General features: G+C 51.8%; 1 protein-coding gene across 3 annotated transcripts in view; it reads left to right on the top strand.

Annotated features, from left to right (window-relative positions):
- The window catches only part of NPAS1 (neuronal PAS domain protein 1), a 99,868-nt gene that overhangs the window by 10,085 nt on the left and 71,554 nt on the right, over window positions 1-18,229 (top strand). For all 3 annotated transcript variants that reach the window (XM_043501613.1, XM_038381516.2, XM_038381517.2), the window contains exons 2-3: window positions 11,182-11,354; window positions 14,143-14,390. In XM_043501613.1, coding sequence (XP_043357548.1) covers window positions 11,263-11,354; window positions 14,143-14,390 — 340 coding nt within the window. In that variant the 5' untranslated portion in view covers window positions 11,182-11,262. The remainder of the gene's footprint in view (window positions 1-11,181; window positions 11,355-14,142; window positions 14,391-18,229) is intronic.

Below are 18,229 nucleotides of genomic sequence, written 5' to 3'. Positions count from 1 at the left end.
GTCATTTATCCACACCATTTATGATTTTATAGACTTCTATCATATCCCCCCCTTAGTTGTCTCTTTTGTGCCTTAAACAGATGTTTTCAGAGAACTAGGCACGATGACTCCAAGATCTTTCTTGAGTGGTAACAGCTGATTTAGACCCCATCATTATATATGTATAGTTGGGATTATATTTTTCCAAAGTGTATTACTTTGCACTTATCAATGTTGAATTTCATCTGCCATTTTGTTACCCTGTCACCCAGTTATGTGAGATCCATTTTTAACTCTTTGCAGTCAGCTTTGGATTTAACTATCTTGAATAATTTTGTGTCATCTGCAAACTTTACCACCTCACTATTCACCCCCTTTTCCAGATCATTAATAAATATGTTAAACAGTACGAGGCCCAGAACAGATTCTGGGGGGACCCCACTGTTAACTCTCTATTGTGAAAACTGACCATTTATTGCTACCATTTGTTTTGTGTCTTTTAATTGGTTACTGATTCATGAGAGGACCTTCCCCTCTTATCCCATGACTGCTTACTTTGCTTAAGAGCATTTGGTGAGGGGCCTTGTCAAAGGCTTTCTGAAAGTACAAGTACATTATGTGGACTGGATTACCCTTGTCCACATGTTTGTTGACCCCCTAAAAAAAATTCTAGTAGATTGGTGAGACATGATTTCCCTTTACAAAAGCCATGTTGATTCTTCCCCAACAAATCGTGTTTATCTGTGTGTCTGAGAATTCTGGTCTTTAGTATAGCTTCTGCCAATTTGTCCAGTACTGAAGTTAGGCTCACCAGCTCAAAATTGCCAGGATCACCTCTGGTGCCTTTTTTAAAAAAATCAGCATTACATTAGCTATCCACCAGTCATCTGGTACAGAGGCTGATTTCAGTGATAGGTTACGTACTACAGATAGTAGTTCTGCAGTTTCATAGTTGAGTTTCTTCAGAACTCTTGGGTGAATCCCATCTGGTCCTGGTGACTTATTACTGTTTAATTTGTGAATTTGTTTTAAAACCTCTTCTATTGACATATCAGTGTGTGATGGTACCCCATACAGTCCCTAGACCTCTGACTGCCAGAAGCTGGGACAGGATGGATCACTTGATAATTCCCCTGTTCTGTTCATTCCTGCTGAATCATCTGTCACTGGCCACTGTTGGAAGACAGGATACTGGACTGTTGGTCTGACCCAGTATGGCCATTCTTATGTTCTTATTTGTCATCCAAAAAGAATAGCTCTGATGTGGGTCTCTCCCCCACATTTCTCTGCAGTGAGGACGGATGCAAAGAATTCATTTAGCTTCTCTGCAATGGCCTTGTCTTCTCTGAGTGCTCGTTTAGCACCTCCATTGTCCAGTGCCCCTCTTGATTGTTGGGCAGGCTTCCTGCTTCTGATGTACTTTAAAAAAAAAAAAATCAGACAGTTTTTGTGTCTTTAGCAAGTTTCTTCTCAAATTCTTTCTCGGCCTGCTTTATTATCCTTTAACCTTACCCTGCTGGAGTTTGTTCTCCTTCCTATTATCCTTGGTAGGATTTGAATTCCAGATTTTAAAGGATGCTTTTGCCTCTAACAGCCTTCATTACTCAGCTGGTTAGCGTGGTGGTATTCTTCTGGTCCTCTTATTGTCCAGACTGGGGCAGTTAAGGTGGGACCACCTTTTTGTATGGAAAAAGAAAAGGAGTACTTGTGGCACCTTAGAGACTAACAAATTTATTAGAGCAAAAACTTTCGTGAGTTACAGCTCACTTCATCGGATGAAGTGAGCTGGAAGTGAGCTGTAACTCACGAAAGCTTATGCTCTAATAAATTTGTTAGTCTCTAAGGTGCCACAAGTACTCCTTTTCTTTTTGCGAATACAGACTAACACGGCTGCTACTCTGAAACCTTTTTGTATGGACAAAGCCTGACTGGAAGGAAGTATTTTGGGCAGGGACTGTCTTTGTGTTCTGTGTTTGTACAGCCCCTGACACGACGGCGTGGTCCATCACTCGGGTGCCTAGGTGCTACTGTAATACACCTAACAGTGTTAAAATGTACACAGTGGGGTCCTGCTCCAAGCAGGGGCTCTCAGGTGTTACTATAATACACCTAATAGCAGTTAGTATGCATGGCACAATGGGGTCCTGCTCCATGACTGGGGGTGCCAAGGGGCTACCTTAATACACCTAATAGCAATTAGTATGCATAGTGCATGGTGCAATAGGGTCCTAATCTCTGATTAAGGCTTCTAGATGCTGTGGTTATACAAATAATTATTATTAATAATAGGGCTGCTCTGGGTATAAATTGGGACCAACTTTATCGTCCTGAGTCCTGTCTGGAACCTGAGTGCACTGAGATGGTCAGAAATCTCGCTCTGTTTCTCTAATCCTAACTCTCGGTCCCCACTTGCTGTAACAGTCGCTGCAACATAGCCAAGTGGCTAGGCAGCCATTCTGCAGAAAAGGATCTAGGGGTTACGGTGGACGAGAAGCTGGATATGAGTCAACAGTGTGCCCTTGTTGCCAAGAAAGCCAACAGCATTTTGGGCTGAATAAGTAGGGGCATTGCCAGCAGATCGAGGGACGTGATTGTTCCCCTCTATTCAAAATTGGTGAGGCCTCATCTGGAGTATTGCGTCCAGTTTTGGGCCCCACACTACAAGGAGGATGTGGAAAAATTGGAAAGCATCCAGCGGAGGGCAACAAAAATGATTAGGGGACTGGAGCACATGACTTATGAGGAGAGGCTAAGGGAACTGGGATTGTTTAGTCTGCAGAAGAGAAGAATGAGGGGGGATTTGATAGCTGCTTTCAACTACCTGAAGGGGGGTTCCAAAGAGGATGGATCTAGACAGTTCTCAGTGGTGGCAGGTTACAGAACAAGGAGTAATGGTCTCAAGTTGCAGTGGGGGAGATTTAGGTTGGATATTAGGAAAAACTTTTTCACTAGGAGAGTGGTGAAGCACTGGAATGGGTTACCTAGTGAAGTGGTGGAATCTCCTTCCTTAGAGGTTTTTAAGGTCAGGCTTGACAGAACCCTGGCTGGGATGATTTAGTTGGGGATTGGTCCTGCTTTGAGCAGGGGGTTGGACTAGATACCTCCTGAGGTTCCTTCCAACCCTGGTATTCTATGATTCTGAGTGTCCCCCAAGGGTGCTGGAACTTATCTCAGCTCTGTCTGTTTCCTGCTGTCTGCTTGGATGTGTTCCGTGGTGTTGGTGTGGCTGGCTGGGACCCCGAAGGCTGAATCTGGGGTTGGGGTTCCAGCCGCACCTTGACCTTTGCCAAAAGGGTCCACCTTGCTGCTAGAGATATTGCTGTTTCAGGGGGGTCGGTACGGACTGGAGCTGGTTGTACGGCATTCTGCTACTGGGAAGTGCTGATTTGACCGGAACCTTTTGACAGAATGTGTCAATTGTTGTCAAAAAATTTTGCAGGGAATTATCAAAACAAAACCTACCGTCTCTTTTGTTCAGTGTTTGTACAGTGCCTGGCACAACGGGCTCTTGGTCCAAGACTGGGGCTTCTAAGTACAGCTGTAATACACCTAATAGTAATACAAATGTACAGTGCCTGGCACAACGGGCTCTTGGTCCATGACTGGGGTTCCTAGGTGCTACCGTAATACACCTAGTAGCAATAAAATAATAATTACTCCACTTTGGAAGTGCGCTATTCTGGTCAATTTGCCTGTGTAGACAATCCCTTAGTCTGTCAGGATATGTCTATGCGGGCGCTGGAGGTGTAGACGTACCCTGGCTAGCTCTGATCGATTTAGCGTGCTAAATCGAGCCGTGAGCCCCAAGTATGATCCTTACTGAAACCCAGGGTAGATGCTCAGGGCAGCTAGTCTCCCCTGCCAGCCATGCCACCGCAGCGACCATGCTATTTTTAGCACACTAGCTCGATCAGAGCTGGTGCGGGTATGTCTGCTTGAGCTGGGAATTACACTGCTGACGTACTGCTCGCTTCCCCATCTGCACTTCCCTGTCTCACAGAGGGGCTGCAAGGGTACCTACGTGAAAGATGGCAAGGCACTCGGGTATCACAGTAAAGATGGGGGGGTGTCGTTAGGAGCCATACTATGGAGAGGAATGAGCAATTTGTGATGACTAGGATCTTGCATGTACGATACATCAGTGCACAGTGGGTGGGAGAACACCACCTCCCCAGTTTGCACGGGTGCCCGTGGCGGCACAAGGTGCAGGGGGATGGAGAACTGGGCTCATGCTATTCAGGAGTGTGTGGAACCTACGGTCTGGGTCAGCCTGGGAGGCGAAGGGCCAGTGACAGCATCTGGATCCTGACCCATGTTGCTGCCAGTTTGGGGGAAGGAAACCAGCTCAGACCCACTCAGGCTCTGAAATGTTCCTTTTTTAAAGTGTAATTTTGTAAATTCTCATAAATGATCAAAATCCAGATGGGCCCTGTGTGTGCCTAGAGTGTAAAATGTGAAATTAACATACCAAGTTAATTTCATGTACCCCCCCCCGTCTCAGGTTATCCAAAGAAGGAACATGAGCTCAGGGTTAGAGAGAGCGCGACTCTGTGCATGTGGGCGGGGAGGGGGGTGCAGGGGAGGAGGGAAGGGCTGGGAGTCAGGACTCCTGGGTTCCATCCCTGATTTTGGGAGGGGAGTGGGGACTAGTAGATTAAATCAATGGGCTTGCAAGTCAGGAGGACTGCTGCCGGGTTGTTTTGAGCACTGCACTGATTCACTATCAAGAGGGCGATTCACGTCCCACAGCGCCTCAGTTTCCCCGCCTGTAAAACAGGCACAGTGATCCTGGACCCATTTTTGTGAAGTGCTTTGAGATCCCAGGATACATCCGAAACAGTTGGACACTTGCGGGTGCGTGTGGCAAACAAACCCCCAGGACCAGCAGCCTGCTAGGAGGCGCTGCTCACAGCGGGGTCGGATGCGACCTGGATTCTTGGTGAGCATCAGGGGCTGGGAGGGTGGCTCGAAGCCAAGAGCAGGGGGAGCTGAGAAGCATGGGGGGGGCGTGAATGTCTCTCCATGGGAGCCCCTGGCCAAGCTGGGATGTGTCCTGGCGGGGCCGGGGAGGGCGGTGAGTCAACTGAGACCTTTCCAGCTGGGGCATCTGGCTTAAGGGGAGGAGGCAAAGAAAAGGCCCTGAGCTGCTTATGGGAGTCCTTGCCCCCTTCTGCCAGCACTGCGGGGATGGGGCAGCTTCCTCTCGGCTGCTGCCCTAGAGGGGGTGGCTGGGAGGAGGCGGGGAGAGCTGCTGCCGCTGCATTTGCATCCGTGCGGGGTTGGTGGGGCCGGCCCGGAGCGATACCGCGGAGCTGCCCTGGCTCTGCGTTGGACGGCCCTGTCCCCCGCTCCAGGGCCACTGGCTCACACAGCAGGTTGGATATAGAAAATGGTGAGGTGCCCACAGGGAATTCGCACCTCGGCAAGGTGGCTGGGAGGGGCAGAAAACGAGGGGAGACAGCTCACTACAACCCTCTGTATCCTGAGTGCCCCCTTCCTAGCTCTGGGAAGGGAGTGGGGTTTGGTGGTTAGAGCAGGGGGAGCCAGGACTCCTGGTTCTATCCCCAGCTCTGGGAGGAGAGTGGGGTCTAGTGGTTAGAGCAGGGGAGGTGGGAGCCAGGACTGCTTGTTTCTGCCACTGACTCACCATTCAACCTCGAACCCGGGAGCACTCCCAGGAGCAGTGGATAGTGCTTGCAGCCGCGCAGTCTTGTTCTGACTCTGTGGATTGTGTGCATGGGGGAGGGAGGCTGTTCAGGCTCTCGTCCCCCTCTTGATCCCTCCCGCAGTTCCCTCCCTCCCATCCGGCTCATGTGCATCTCCTCAGCAGGAGCTGTGGTGTTTGCAGGTGTCCACGCTAGTCACTGTGCATTTGATGTATTACAGTAGCGCTGAGGAGCCCCAGTCACGGACCAGGCCCCCATTTTGCCAGGTGTTGCACATTTGTATTGCTATTAGGTGTATTACGGTAGTGCCTAGGCAGTCCCATTGTGCACAGGGCTGTATCTTTTTATTGCTGTTAGGTGTATTAGGGTGGCGCCTAGGCGGTCCCAGTGTGCAAGGGGCTGTACAGACACAAAACAGAAAGATGGTCCCGGCCCGAATCCGATCCCTCAGCTCAGGGTTTATTCCCTTGCTGGACCCCCCTTGGTCTCGCCACTGGCAGCCTTTGGGTTGAGGCTGCAGCAGCTGAGCTCCTGTCTCCTTGGGCATTATGGTGCCTTTTTAACTCTTTACCCTCCCTGCCGGCCAGTGGCTCTCAAAGCCCTTTACAGACACGGAATCGGGCTGGGCTAGAGCAGGGACCCCTTGTGCAAACTGATGTCAGCGGTTCTCTTCGCCGGTGGGGAGGCCTATGCCCCAGCTCCTGAGGTGTGGTTGAGGCCATTAATTATGCGCCCACCCACCCTGGGAGGAGGTGAGCGTTTTTCTCATGGGGGAGAAACTGAGGCACAGAGAGGGCAAAGGTCCTGTCTAGGGCTGGGGTTAGAAACCAGGAGCCCTGATGTGCAGCTCTGGGCTTTAACCACCAGCCCAGGTTCCCGCAAGGGTTGGGGAGGCGGAAAGTCAGCTCCATGATTGTCGAAAGTCTTGGCTACAAGAGGCAGGTTGGCCCAGTGGTTAGGACTCTAGCCTAGGCATTGGGAGACTTGCATTCCATTCTCTGCTCTGCCACTGACTTCCTGTGTGACCTTCAGCAAGTCATTTAGGCTTTCTGTGCCTCAGTTTCCCCATCTTTAAAATGGGGATAACAGCCCTGCCATGCCCTGCAGGGCTGTTATGAGGATAAATCCATTAAAGATTATGAGGTGCTCAGATACTGTAGTGATGGGCACCATATAAGTTCCTAGGACATATGGGTAATTTACCAGACACTACAGCTACACTGGTATGACTCCCTGGCACTCCCAGTGCCAGGGTGTGTGTGTATGTCTATACAGGATCTGTGTCTGTTATACCAAGTAAGTATACTCAGGTGGCTTGTCAGCTTTCTGGGAGCAAGGCCTGTAACTTCCCCCACGCCCAGGTTACTCCCAGGTGGGGGTCTGGCCTTCACCCCTCTGAATCCCTTATTGTTGTTATGGTGGAGGCCCCAGCGAAAACTGGGAGTCCCTCAGCCTGGATGCTGCCCAGACGCAGAGTGAGAGACAGCCCCTGCCCTGAAGGGCTCACTGTTTACATTGACAATAGGTGGCAGGGGAAACTGAGGCAGGGAGCAGGGCTGTGATACTCAATGCCACATAGGGCTAGAACCCAGGACTCCAGAGTCCCAGGGGAGTGCTCTACCCACTGGACCATGTTACCTCTCCACTAGGTATTAAATTGCCCTTTTTTGCTGCGCCCCCGTTTCTGATCCCATACAGAGAGAACGGTAGGTGGCTGTTGCTACCCACACCCCTGACCTTTCCTGGGGCTGCCATGGCAACATTACCCTGTAATGCCCCCCTTTCTCCCAGGTTACTCCTGTGAGGTGGGGGGGCCTGAGGAGGAGGGCAGTGGTGACAAGCGCCCGCGTTGGGAGTTCCCATCCGTGGCCCCAGGCTGAGGGATCCCTGGTGTCTGTTGGAAGACTATGACAGCCAAACATAATCCATCCTGCAAATTCTTAACGTGGGTAGGGGACAGATTCCAAAGGTCGAGAAAACAACTCGGGGGTCATCCATTTTGGATCTGGTCTTGACCAACCGGGATGAATTCGTTGGGAAGGCGAAGGTGGTCGGGAACTTGGGAGGAAGTGCTCAGGATCTGATCGAATTCAAGCTCCTACAGCAGGGGTGGCCAATCTGAGCCTAGGAGGAGACCAGAATTTGCCCGTGTGTATTGCCAAAGAGCCACGGTAATACATCAGCAGCCTCCCGTCAGCTTCCCCCTCCCTCCCCGCACCTCCCGATCAGCTGTTCCGTGGCGTGCAGGAGGCTCTGGGGGGGAAGGAGGGAGGAGTGAGGGCACGGCAGGCTCAGGGGAGGGGGAGGGAAGGGGTGGAGTGGGGGCAGAGCCGGGGTGGAGCAGTGAGCACCCCTCGGTCCATTGGAAAGTTGGAACCTGTAGCTCCAGCTCCGGAGTCGATGCCTGTACAAGGAGCTGCATATTAACGTCTGAAGAGCCGCCTGGGGCTCCGGAGCCACAGGTTGGCCACCGCTGACCTACAGGAAGGAGGACACGAGAACTGCAAAACAAGGACCCTGGACTTGAGAAAGGTGGATTACAACTGACTCCGAGAAATAGCAGGCGAGGTCCCATGGACAGACCAATTGGGAAGACAAGGAGTCGAAGGGGGCTGGCAGTTCCTAAAAGGTGTAATGCCGTGTGCTCAACATCAAGCTATTCTGACACAGAGGAAAGATTTAAAAAAAGCCACAGCCAATGTGTCTCCACAAGGCACTTTTTAGCGATCTAAAAACCCAAAGAGATACATTCAGGGAATAGCGCGAGCGTGTCGGGGCAAAATCAGGAAAGCCCAGGCAAGGAATGAGTTACGGCTGGCAAGGAAGGTTAGAGACAACAGGATGGGGTTCTTCAAATAAGTCAGACGAAAAAGAAAGATCACGGACAGCGTGGGCTCGCTGGAGAAGGTGAGCTGGGAATGGAAGATGGTAGGAACGCAGAGTTGCTCAATGCCTACCTCACCTCAGTCTGTAACATGTGACCGGACGACTAGCGAAGTTACCGCAGACAATGAATGGGACGAGAGGCAGGTCGGGATAAGTAAAGAACATGTCACAGATCTTCTGACCAATCTGAATGAAGTCAAATCAGCAGGGCCGGATGCTCTTCACCCAGGGTACTGCAGGAATTAGCTGAAGAAATCTCGGAGCCACTGGCGATAATCCTTACAAACACTTGGGTGACAGGAGAGGTCCCGGAAGACTGGAGAAGGGCCAGGTATGGAGCCCACTTTTACAAAGGGGGAGCCGGGGAGCTATAGACCAGTCAGCCTGACTTCGATACCTGGAAGCTACTGGAGCCAGGTATAAACCATTCCATTGGTGAATGCCTGGAGGCTGAAGGGGTGATCGCTAGCAGCCAAGAACAAATCCTGCCAAACCAGTGTGATTGCCTTCTTTGAGAGGGTAACTGGTCTGGTGGATGGGGGAATGCGGTGGACACCCTATACCTGGACTTCAGCAAGGCTTTTGACACAGTCCCACCTGACATTCTGATAACTAAGCTGGAGAGATGCGGCTTGGCAGAACTACCATTAAGTGGTTAAACAACTGCAAACAAAGAGTAACTATTAATGGAACGATGTTGGATTGGAAAGAGGTCTCGAGTGGGGTTCCCCAGGGATCTGTTCTGGGTCCGGTGTTGTTTAACATCTTTATTAATGGCCTTGATGTAGGAAGAGGGAGGAGACTGATCATATTTGCAGGTGACACAAAGCTGGCGGGGTGGGGTTGCCAACACTTTGGAGGACAGAGCGAAGATTCAGAGGGATCTTGATAAATTGGAGAACTGGGCTATAGACAACACAATGAAATTCAACACAGACAAATGGAAGATGCTTCAGTTAGGGAAGAAAAACCAGATGCAGAATGGGGAGTAACTGGCTTGGCAGCAGCACGGCTGAGAAGGAGCTGAGTGTGGTGGATCCCAGCCTCAACATGAGTCAGCAATGCGATGCTGTGGCCAAAAAGCAAATGCAATTTTAGGTTGCATTAATGCCTCCTGCAAGGCCTGGGAGGTGACAGTACTGCTCTGCTCAGCGCCGATTGGGCCTCACCTGGAGACCTGTGTCCATTGTATAGGAAGATGCAGAGAAACTGGAAAGGGTCCAGAGGTGAGCGACAAAGATGATCAGAGGGTGGAACACAAACCATATGAGCAAAGGCTGAAGGAGCTGGGTATGGTTAGTTGGGAAAAGAGGAGATGAAAGGGGGACACGGTAGTGGTCTTCAGATACTTGGAAAGCCGCCCTAAGAAAGATGGAGAAAAGTCATTCTCTCTTCCCACAGAGGGCAGGACAAGGGGCAGTGGGTTCAAACGACAGCCCAGCAGATGTAGATTAAATCTCAGGAAAAACTCCCTCGCTGTACGAGCAGTAGGATAATGGAACGGAGGCCTCGGGGGGTTGTGGAAGCTCCTTTGCTGGTGGTTTTCGAAAGGAGGCTGGAGCCGTCTGTCTTGGGTGGTTTAGACCCAGCAAATCCTGCACCTTGGCAGGGGGTTAGACTAGATGTCCCTTGCGGTCCCTTCTCACCCTGTGGTTTTGCGATTCTATCCTGTTGAGTGCAATTAAAAAAGCAGACTGGGTGGCATGCATGGGCCAACACCACCAGCAGGGGGCATGCTGTTGGGAACTCCCATGGGGGCAAAGAACTGGAGAACGTAACACCCCCCACACACACATACACATACTGCTCCCCCCTACTGCAGTAGAGGAAGAGCTGAGTGATGGTCTGGGATCTCGCACTGGAGTGGGAATTTGGACACCTGGATTCTCATCCCAGCTCGGCCGCTGATCTTGTCCGTTTTCCCCCTCTGTGCCCTTTGTGTATTTAGACTGTGAGCTCTTTGGGGCAGGGTCTGTGTCTGTGCAGTGCCCGGCCCGACGGGGACCCCGATCTCGGTCACTGTGTGTCTGGGCAGCACCCGGCCCGACATCTCCCAGCGGGTGATCCACCGTTATCTAAGCCATGTGCCGGTGGGCAGTTCCTGTTCTGGGGACCCAGCCTCTGCTTGAGCGAAGACCACGTCTGCATAGCAGACATCTGTCAGCATGATGAACTGGGATCTGTGACTGGCAGTAGTGCCGGCAAATGCCCCTAGCGTATATGCAGCTATCCTGACAAGGTAGGAGCACTCTGCAGTGCTAGTGTAGCTATAGTTGGGTTACGTGTCTCTGGTGTGTGTTACCAAGTGGGAGACTGTCCCTGCCCCATAAACCTCACAATCTAACCAGACAAGGGGTGGCTTATTCTCCCGATACAGGCCTGGGAAACTGAGGCACAGAAAGGGACTTCCCCAGGGTCACTCTGCAGAGCTGGGACTAGAACCCTGGACTCCCATGTCCGAGGTCTATGCTCTATCTGCTAGGCCATACTGTCTCCCACAGAGATAAGCCTAGTCTCTCCTCTTCTTCATCATCCCCTAGCCCTTGGCAACAGCAGATCGGTCTTCAGCAACAGAAGCTTCCTCTGTCTGTACGTTGGATCCCTGGTGGGGGGAAGAAAACTGACCCTCTCTCGCCTCTTGTTCTTGTAGGAGGCCTGGCCCTTCTCCAGAGGCAGCTGCTCAGAGACTGCCTGAAGTCAGCCGATCTGGAGCACAGCACCCCAAGTAAAGATGGCAGCCCCGTTCGGCAATGAGGTGAAGTGCGTTAGCGTAGAGTGGGACTTCTTGCAAGGACTGTTGGTTAAGAATCAGCCAGTGCCCTGGTAAGATGCTGAAGAGGATGGATTCTTTGCTCATATACAGCCCCTTCCACCTGCGTGTCTGGAAACACTGTACCCTCATGGGTTAATAAAGCCAGACAACCCCTCCCCTCACTCCCAGAGATGGTGTTGTCCTTGAGGGAAACTGATGCCCAATGGGAAGTAACTGGCCCAATGTCACTCAGCAAGTTAGTGCAGAGCCTGGGACTAGAACCCAGAAGTCCTGGCTCCCAGTCCCCTCCGCCCCCATTAGATTCCACTCCCCTCCTAGAGCTGGGACTAGAACCCAGGAGTCCCTGCTTTAACCACTAAACACCACTTCCCCCGAACTGGGAATAGAACCCAGGAGTCCTGGCTCCCAGCCCCCGCCCCCTGCTGTAACCACTAGATCCCACTCTCCTCCCAGATCTGGGAATAGAACCCAGGAGTCCTGGCCCTCAGTCCCGCCTACTCTAACCACTAGACCCCACTCTCCTTCCAGAGCTGGGAATAGACCCCAGAGGTCCTGACCTCAAATCCTTCTTGCTCAACTCACTAAACACTTTCCCCCTGTTGGCAATGGAACCCAGGAGTCCTGCCTTCTAGCCCCTGCTCTACCCCCTCCTGCTGAACCCTTTGCTCTTCCAGCCACTCCCGATGGTGAGGATTTCTCCAGGCCCGCTTGCTGACAGTCTCTCATCCTGGGGTAGCAGGGACCAGCCTCCAAATGTCTGGCACCGAACTGAACTGTCGCTCTGACGGTTTTAAGGGTCTTCTCCCCCACCCCCCAAATCTCTGAAGGGGGAAACCCTGGGGCTGAAACATCCCACACAAATGCAATCCCCTCCATTCGGCCACTGGCAGGGCTCCCAGCTGGAGGCTGAGCTGGCCAGCAGCCAAGCACAGAGAGTTTTCCATGGTGTCCTTGGGGAGCCGTCGCTGAGGGTTGTGTCCTCACGGGGAGAGGATCCAGAGCTTTCCATGGTTATTAGCCATTCCGTGAGTCTAGACTTGACATTAGACAAACAAGTCCCGGCAGCTCCCGGGGCGACTCACGGCCAGAATTGCCTCATGGGACAAACTGGAAATGTGCCAGTGAGTGCCCCACCTGCTCCTGGGATCCCTTGTCTGATGCCACCAGCCCCACAGCGGGAGCCCCTTCCATTAAGGGATCCCCCCAGCCAGGCCTGGCAGCTGCAGCAGTGCTTCTGTCTAGAACAGAGGGAACATTTTTCAACAGACTTTTCATGGAGAAATGCAGCTCTCTGTGCTCCGAAACAATCCATGAATTCGGGGCGCACTTGGCAAACAGCTTCAGTGGAGGAGAAAAGGTGCTTTTATTGCAAAAAATCTTTTGTTTTGACCAAAAAGTTTTAATAGTTTTGAAATTAATTTAACACCTCCCCCACAAAAAATTTTGTTTTGGATTGACCTGAAATGTTTTGATTGATTTGAAATGAATTTTTAAACAAGTTTTTGATTCAACACAAAATTTTGAAAAAAAACCAAAACAAAACATTTGTTTCAGTGGAATCAAACCAGATTTTTAAAAATTTTATTCAATTTTTCGGTTCGGTGCCTGAACTGCAAAACCCATTATTTGCTCAGTTCTGCAGCGGGCTGTGTGGTGGCAGAGATACCCCTGTGGTGACAGTCGGCTAGCTTGTGCTCACGCTACGGGGCTTAAAACAGCAGTGTAGACATTCCCACTCGGCTTGAGTCCAGATTCTGAGACTCACCCCGTTTTCTGGGTTTCAGAGCCCAGGCTCTGGCTACGTTTAGGAACATCTACACTGCTGTTTGAAGCCCCAAAGCTTGAACTTGAGTCAGTTGTGGGCTTGGAGGCTCAGTGCCATGGGGTTGTTTTTTTTTTTTTGTAGTATTGATGCACCCTTGGTGCTTCAGAGAATACGTTCCCTCTTTGGCTGTGGATGGAAGGAGGGCCTAATGAGGAGGGCTTCAGGAGACCAAAGTTCAATTCACTGCCCCTTGGGCAGGTTGCTTAGGCTGCCCCGGGCCTCAGTTTCCCCATCTGTTAGGGAGATGTCTGTAAAGGGAGGTTGGGAAATCCATGAATCTGGAGGCGTTCAGTGCTGGGGGTACCAGATGCACTATTTTAAAAATTGTGATTTAAAGAAAAAAAAAAAACGAGGGATATTTTTTTTGTTTTGCGGGGCCGGGTTGTCAGGCTGGGGGTCTGGAGTCCATAGAGCAGATGCAGTCTGGGAAGCAGCAGGACCAGCCCACTCTCAGACCTCCTTGCCACGATGTCCTGTCCAGAGCCAGATGTAAGGGTGGATTTCCGCTCCAGTGCCTGGGTGCTAGCAAATGAAAATGAGCCGTTGGGGTGCTGGGTCTCTGTTCTCCCCTCCAGTGTCAGACCCTCTGAGCATCCCACGGGCCAGTAAATTCCTCATGTATCCCTTCTGCGTTCCTCAGAGGCCCTGCCGATTTAGCTCCTCTACCCCTCCGCACACATTCTGGAAGGCAGAGCCTCTTTCCCACGTTCTGGCTACTGAGCACCAAGCAGTCTGGGCCCTTCCAAAAAATCAGGGGGGAAAAATTCATTGTGTCTCCACCCACAACGGAAACCGTTCTGAAGCAGCATTGCATTTGGAGGCAGGCTGGGTGGCTGCACGTGAGGTGTGGGGGGGATTGGGAGGCGGGGGCAGTGACAGTGCTCTATCTGGTGGCTGCGGAAGGACCAGTGTTGCCTGGTTGAGACAGGAAGATGGTGGGTGGGGAGCAGTCCCCCACCCACAAACCCTCGCGCTCTCTAACCCCGGTCTGTGTGTGCTCCCCCTCCCTGCAGTCTGCAGGCCCTGCGGAAGGAGAAGTCCCGCAATGCCGCCCGCTCCCGGCGCGGCAAGGAGAACTTCGAGTTCTACGAGCTGGCCAAGATGCTGCCCCTACCCGGCGCCATCACCAGCCAGCTGGACAAAGCCTCCATCGTTCGCCTCACCATCAGTTACCTCAAGATGCGCGACTTTGCCAGCCACGGCGAGCCCCCGTGGGGGCTGCGGGCCGAAGGGAGCCCCCCACCTGGCCCCGCTGGCAAAGGTAAGAGCCAAAAGCCAGGGGGGGAAGCAGAAGGAATCAGGGCTCCCCTCACTGCATCCACCTGCTAGAACCCGCCCTTAGTGGTCAATGCTGGGGGGAGAAAAAAAAACCCATGGATCATGAAGCAAAGAGGGATTATACCCCATTTACTGTCTTGTCTATCTAGGGAAGTATTTACACTGACCCCCCATCACTGTGGTATCTGACCCCCACACAACCCCCCGTGGGGCAAAGCAGGGCTGTTGACCTAGCGTGACCAACCCTAAAGGTATGAAAATCACAGCTCGGACCCCAAAACATCATGAGATTGGCCAGCCCCGAGCCCATGAGATTATTAATATTATCCTTCAAAATAATAATGAGGGGTTTCTTGTATGTCTTTTAACACCCTCTGCCCATCCCCTGGTGCACCAATGACAATTACTGGTGCCAGGGCTCACTCTTTTATTAAGGTTTCAGAGTAGCAGCCGTGTTAGTCTGTATTCGCAAAAAGAAAAGGAGTACTTGTGGCACCTTAGAGACTAACAAATTTATTAGAGCATAAGCTTTTGTGAGCTACAGCTCACTTCATCGGATGCATTTGGTGGAAACTTTTTTTTTTTTTTCACCAAATGCATCCGATGAAGTGAGCTGTAGCTCACGAAAGCTTATGCTCTAATAAATTTGTTAGTCTCTAAGGTGCCACAAGTACTCCTTTTCTTTTATTAAGCTGATTCTCAGGCCCTGCTGCAGAAGTTCTCCCCAGCACATCTGCCCCTCAATCAATCGGGCCTCTCCCCGCCCCGTCGGCTCTGCCCCATATTTGCAATCAGGGGAGTGAGGTGATTGAGGATCTGGGCCTACATTGACTCATCCGAGGCCGTACAAGAAGGAGGAATTGAATCGAGGGCTTGGCTAGCACCCCAGCTGTGGCCATTCTTCCCCTCGGCTTTGTGCCCCAGAGAGCTTATAAACTAAATAGACAAGACCGGGCACGGCCAGGAGGGGAAACCAGAGACCCAGGCTTGCCCACGGTCAGACAGCAAGTCCGCTGTCGAGCCAGCAATAGAATCCAGATCTCAGTCTGGTGCCCTAGTCGCTGGCTCCGAAATATTACCGTAGAAGAGTCACTTCATTAGCTGCTAGCAGCAGTAGACTCTTATCCTGTGTGTGGACCAGCCACAGCAAATTTGGCCAGCTCCTGGGGGTTCCTGATATGCGCCCAGTGAGGGCATTGTGACTCCTCCATTCCCCCCCCACTCTCCCAGCTCTCCCTGCCCCTGTCCTTTCGAAGGGGCATCGGCTGCTCCATTCCGACACATGTGCGCGCTCCCTCGCACCCAGAGCGCACAGAAAATAGCATTGATTAGCCACGCAATAAATCACCATTTAAATAATGCAGCTTCCAAGTGTGTAATTAAGCAAATTAACTGCCTTGGAAGAATACAGGCTTACAGCGATTTCTGATTACTGTCATTACCCGCGGGGTAGTTATCAGGGAAATAACATGTGTTCCCTGAAATAGGGATAAACATCTGCCTATTGTTCCAGGGGAGCTGGGGAGACCAGCCCTGTGCTGTCCATCCCCCCTGCACCACCACCCCTGGGACATTCACGCGTAGACGGATTCCGACACACAGCCGGCTTAGTTTGCGTCTCCTTTGGCGCGCGGAGCCAAAATCTGTTGGCAGAGGAATTATGATAATGACGAGCTTGGCAAGAGGATGCCGGGCGCCTGAGAACTCTATCTGCTTTTGATATCATTGCAGCTGGGCCTTAGGCGGGGGGGAAAGGAGGTGCCATGATGGGGAGTGGGGCCTAGGGGTTGTGAGCGGGGGGGTTCAGGATTCCTGGCTTCTGTTTCTGGGAGTTTAGAGGCTAGAGCCAGGTGGTGGGGAGGACTAGGATGCCTGGGTTCTTTTGCTGTATTTGGGAGGGAAGTATGATGTAGGGGTGTAGCGGGGTGGTCACCCGCTCCTGCCCTGAAGGGCTTGAAATCAGCCCCGGGGGGTGGGAGGGGGCTGTGGCTGGGAGCAAGCAGTTCCTGGGCTGATTGGGGGAAGCAGGCTCAGCTGGCCCCATGCCCCAGTCAAGGCCCAGCTGGCCCTTATCAGAGGGCCGTGGGCCAGGAACACAGTCTCCTCTAGCCATGGAGGGAGACGGGCCTGGCTGCTGGGGAGCGTACCAGGGTACCTGAGGTGGTGCTGGGCTGGGGGAAGGCCAAGGGAGCTGGGGAGCTCTGGCCTGGAAACCCCCCAGGCTGAAGGCCTAGTGGAAGGCCAAAAAGGGTCCTGGGGGTGCAGGGGGCAGCCCATGGGTAGGCAGAGGCAGCAGGTCCAAACCCCCCTTGCTTGTGATGATTGGCTTATACACTGCAGTCCGCCCCAGTGTGTGGGGGCTCAGTGGTGACTGGCAGTAGCCAAAGACTGAGGCGAGGTGGGGATAGTGGGTGGGGGCTCCCCGGGGAGGGGAGACCCAGAGACTGTGGGGGTACTTGCCAGGGGGCAGCACCCTGGGTAAAAGGGCACCGGAGTCCGGGAGAGACACAGGGGCCAGCGGCAAGCGGGACACCGGCCTGTAGAGGGCGCTCCGGAGGCTGGAAGAGCTAATTCCCTGAGAGACCAGCAGGAGGCGCTGCAGGGGCGAGTCCCGCCCCGTGATAAGGGGTTAGAGTGGGGGGAGGAGGAATCAGGACTCCTGGGTTCTGTTTCTGGGAGGGCAGTATGGTTTAGGGGTTAGAGCCAGGGGGTAGGGAGGAGTATGAGTCAGGATCGCTGGGAGGGGGGTGTGAGCAAGGGTTTAGAGAAGGCCTGGGAACCAGGACTCCTGGGTTCTAGTCTCAATTCTGACACTGCGCGACCTTGGACAAGGTTACGCTAGCTCTAAAGTGAGGATCCTAACCTGCCTCTTAGCTTCCACCTGCAAAGCACGCCAGGTGCCAAGCAATAGCTGCAAAGCTTTTCCTGCAGGCTATCATTTGGGGGTAAGCCTATATTTGAGCCTTTTCTTGCATCAAAAGTGCCCTGCATGTTATAACTGGACCCCCACCTTTGCAGTAGGAAATACCCTCACACATTCAAATATCCTGGTGAAGGTTACTTTGAGAACAACAAACAAAATAATCCCGATTTCCTGATACCGTGTGAGCTGGGGAGCAGATCAGAGCACTGTCGTTATTCCTGATAGATAATCCTGAGGCACGGGGTCACACAGTGACTCGGGGTTAGAACCCAGGAGTCCTGACTCTGAGCAGCGCTTGTTCCATTAGAATACAGGTGATCTAGGGGTCGAGTCATGCCAAGACGCCGTTCTGGTACTCGAACTTCCTTTTGTTGGAGTGGCACACTGATATGGCTTTGTACAGTTATAATCCTTATACAGCACTTTTCATCCGTGGATTTCAAAGCCTTCTTCGAAGGCAGTCTTTTGGCTATAATGTTTGGGGAAACTGAGGCACACAGGACGCGACCACAGCCAGTTGGGAATCTTTCAACTAAAACATGTTTTTGTCGGAAAATACCGGTTGGTCAAAAGGGAACATTTCTACAGGAAATTTTAGACAGACTTTTCTACTTGAAAAATGTTTGGAGGGGAGGAGGGGGAGATTTCAAAATCGTCCATGTTTTGTTTTGACATATTTTCAGAATGATTTTCTGATTTTTCTGATTTTCTAGTTCATAACTACTTTTTGTTTAGACAGTTCAGCAAATCAGAATAATTTTTTTTTAATGCCTGAAATCAAAAGGAAATGTTTCAATTGACCCCAACTGAAATATTTTTTATTTTATTTTTTGGTTTGTGAAAATTTTTGAGGTTTCGACTTTTCTTCCCAATTTGGGACGGGAAAACATTTTGATATC

Source organism: Dermochelys coriacea, chromosome 23 (genome assembly GCF_009764565.3).
Source record: "Dermochelys coriacea isolate rDerCor1 chromosome 23, rDerCor1.pri.v4, whole genome shotgun sequence".
Lineage (NCBI taxonomy): Eukaryota > Metazoa > Chordata > Testudines > Dermochelyidae > Dermochelys > Dermochelys coriacea.
Note: the sequence above shows the minus strand (reverse complement) of the source record. Positions and strands in the feature narration are given on the sequence as shown.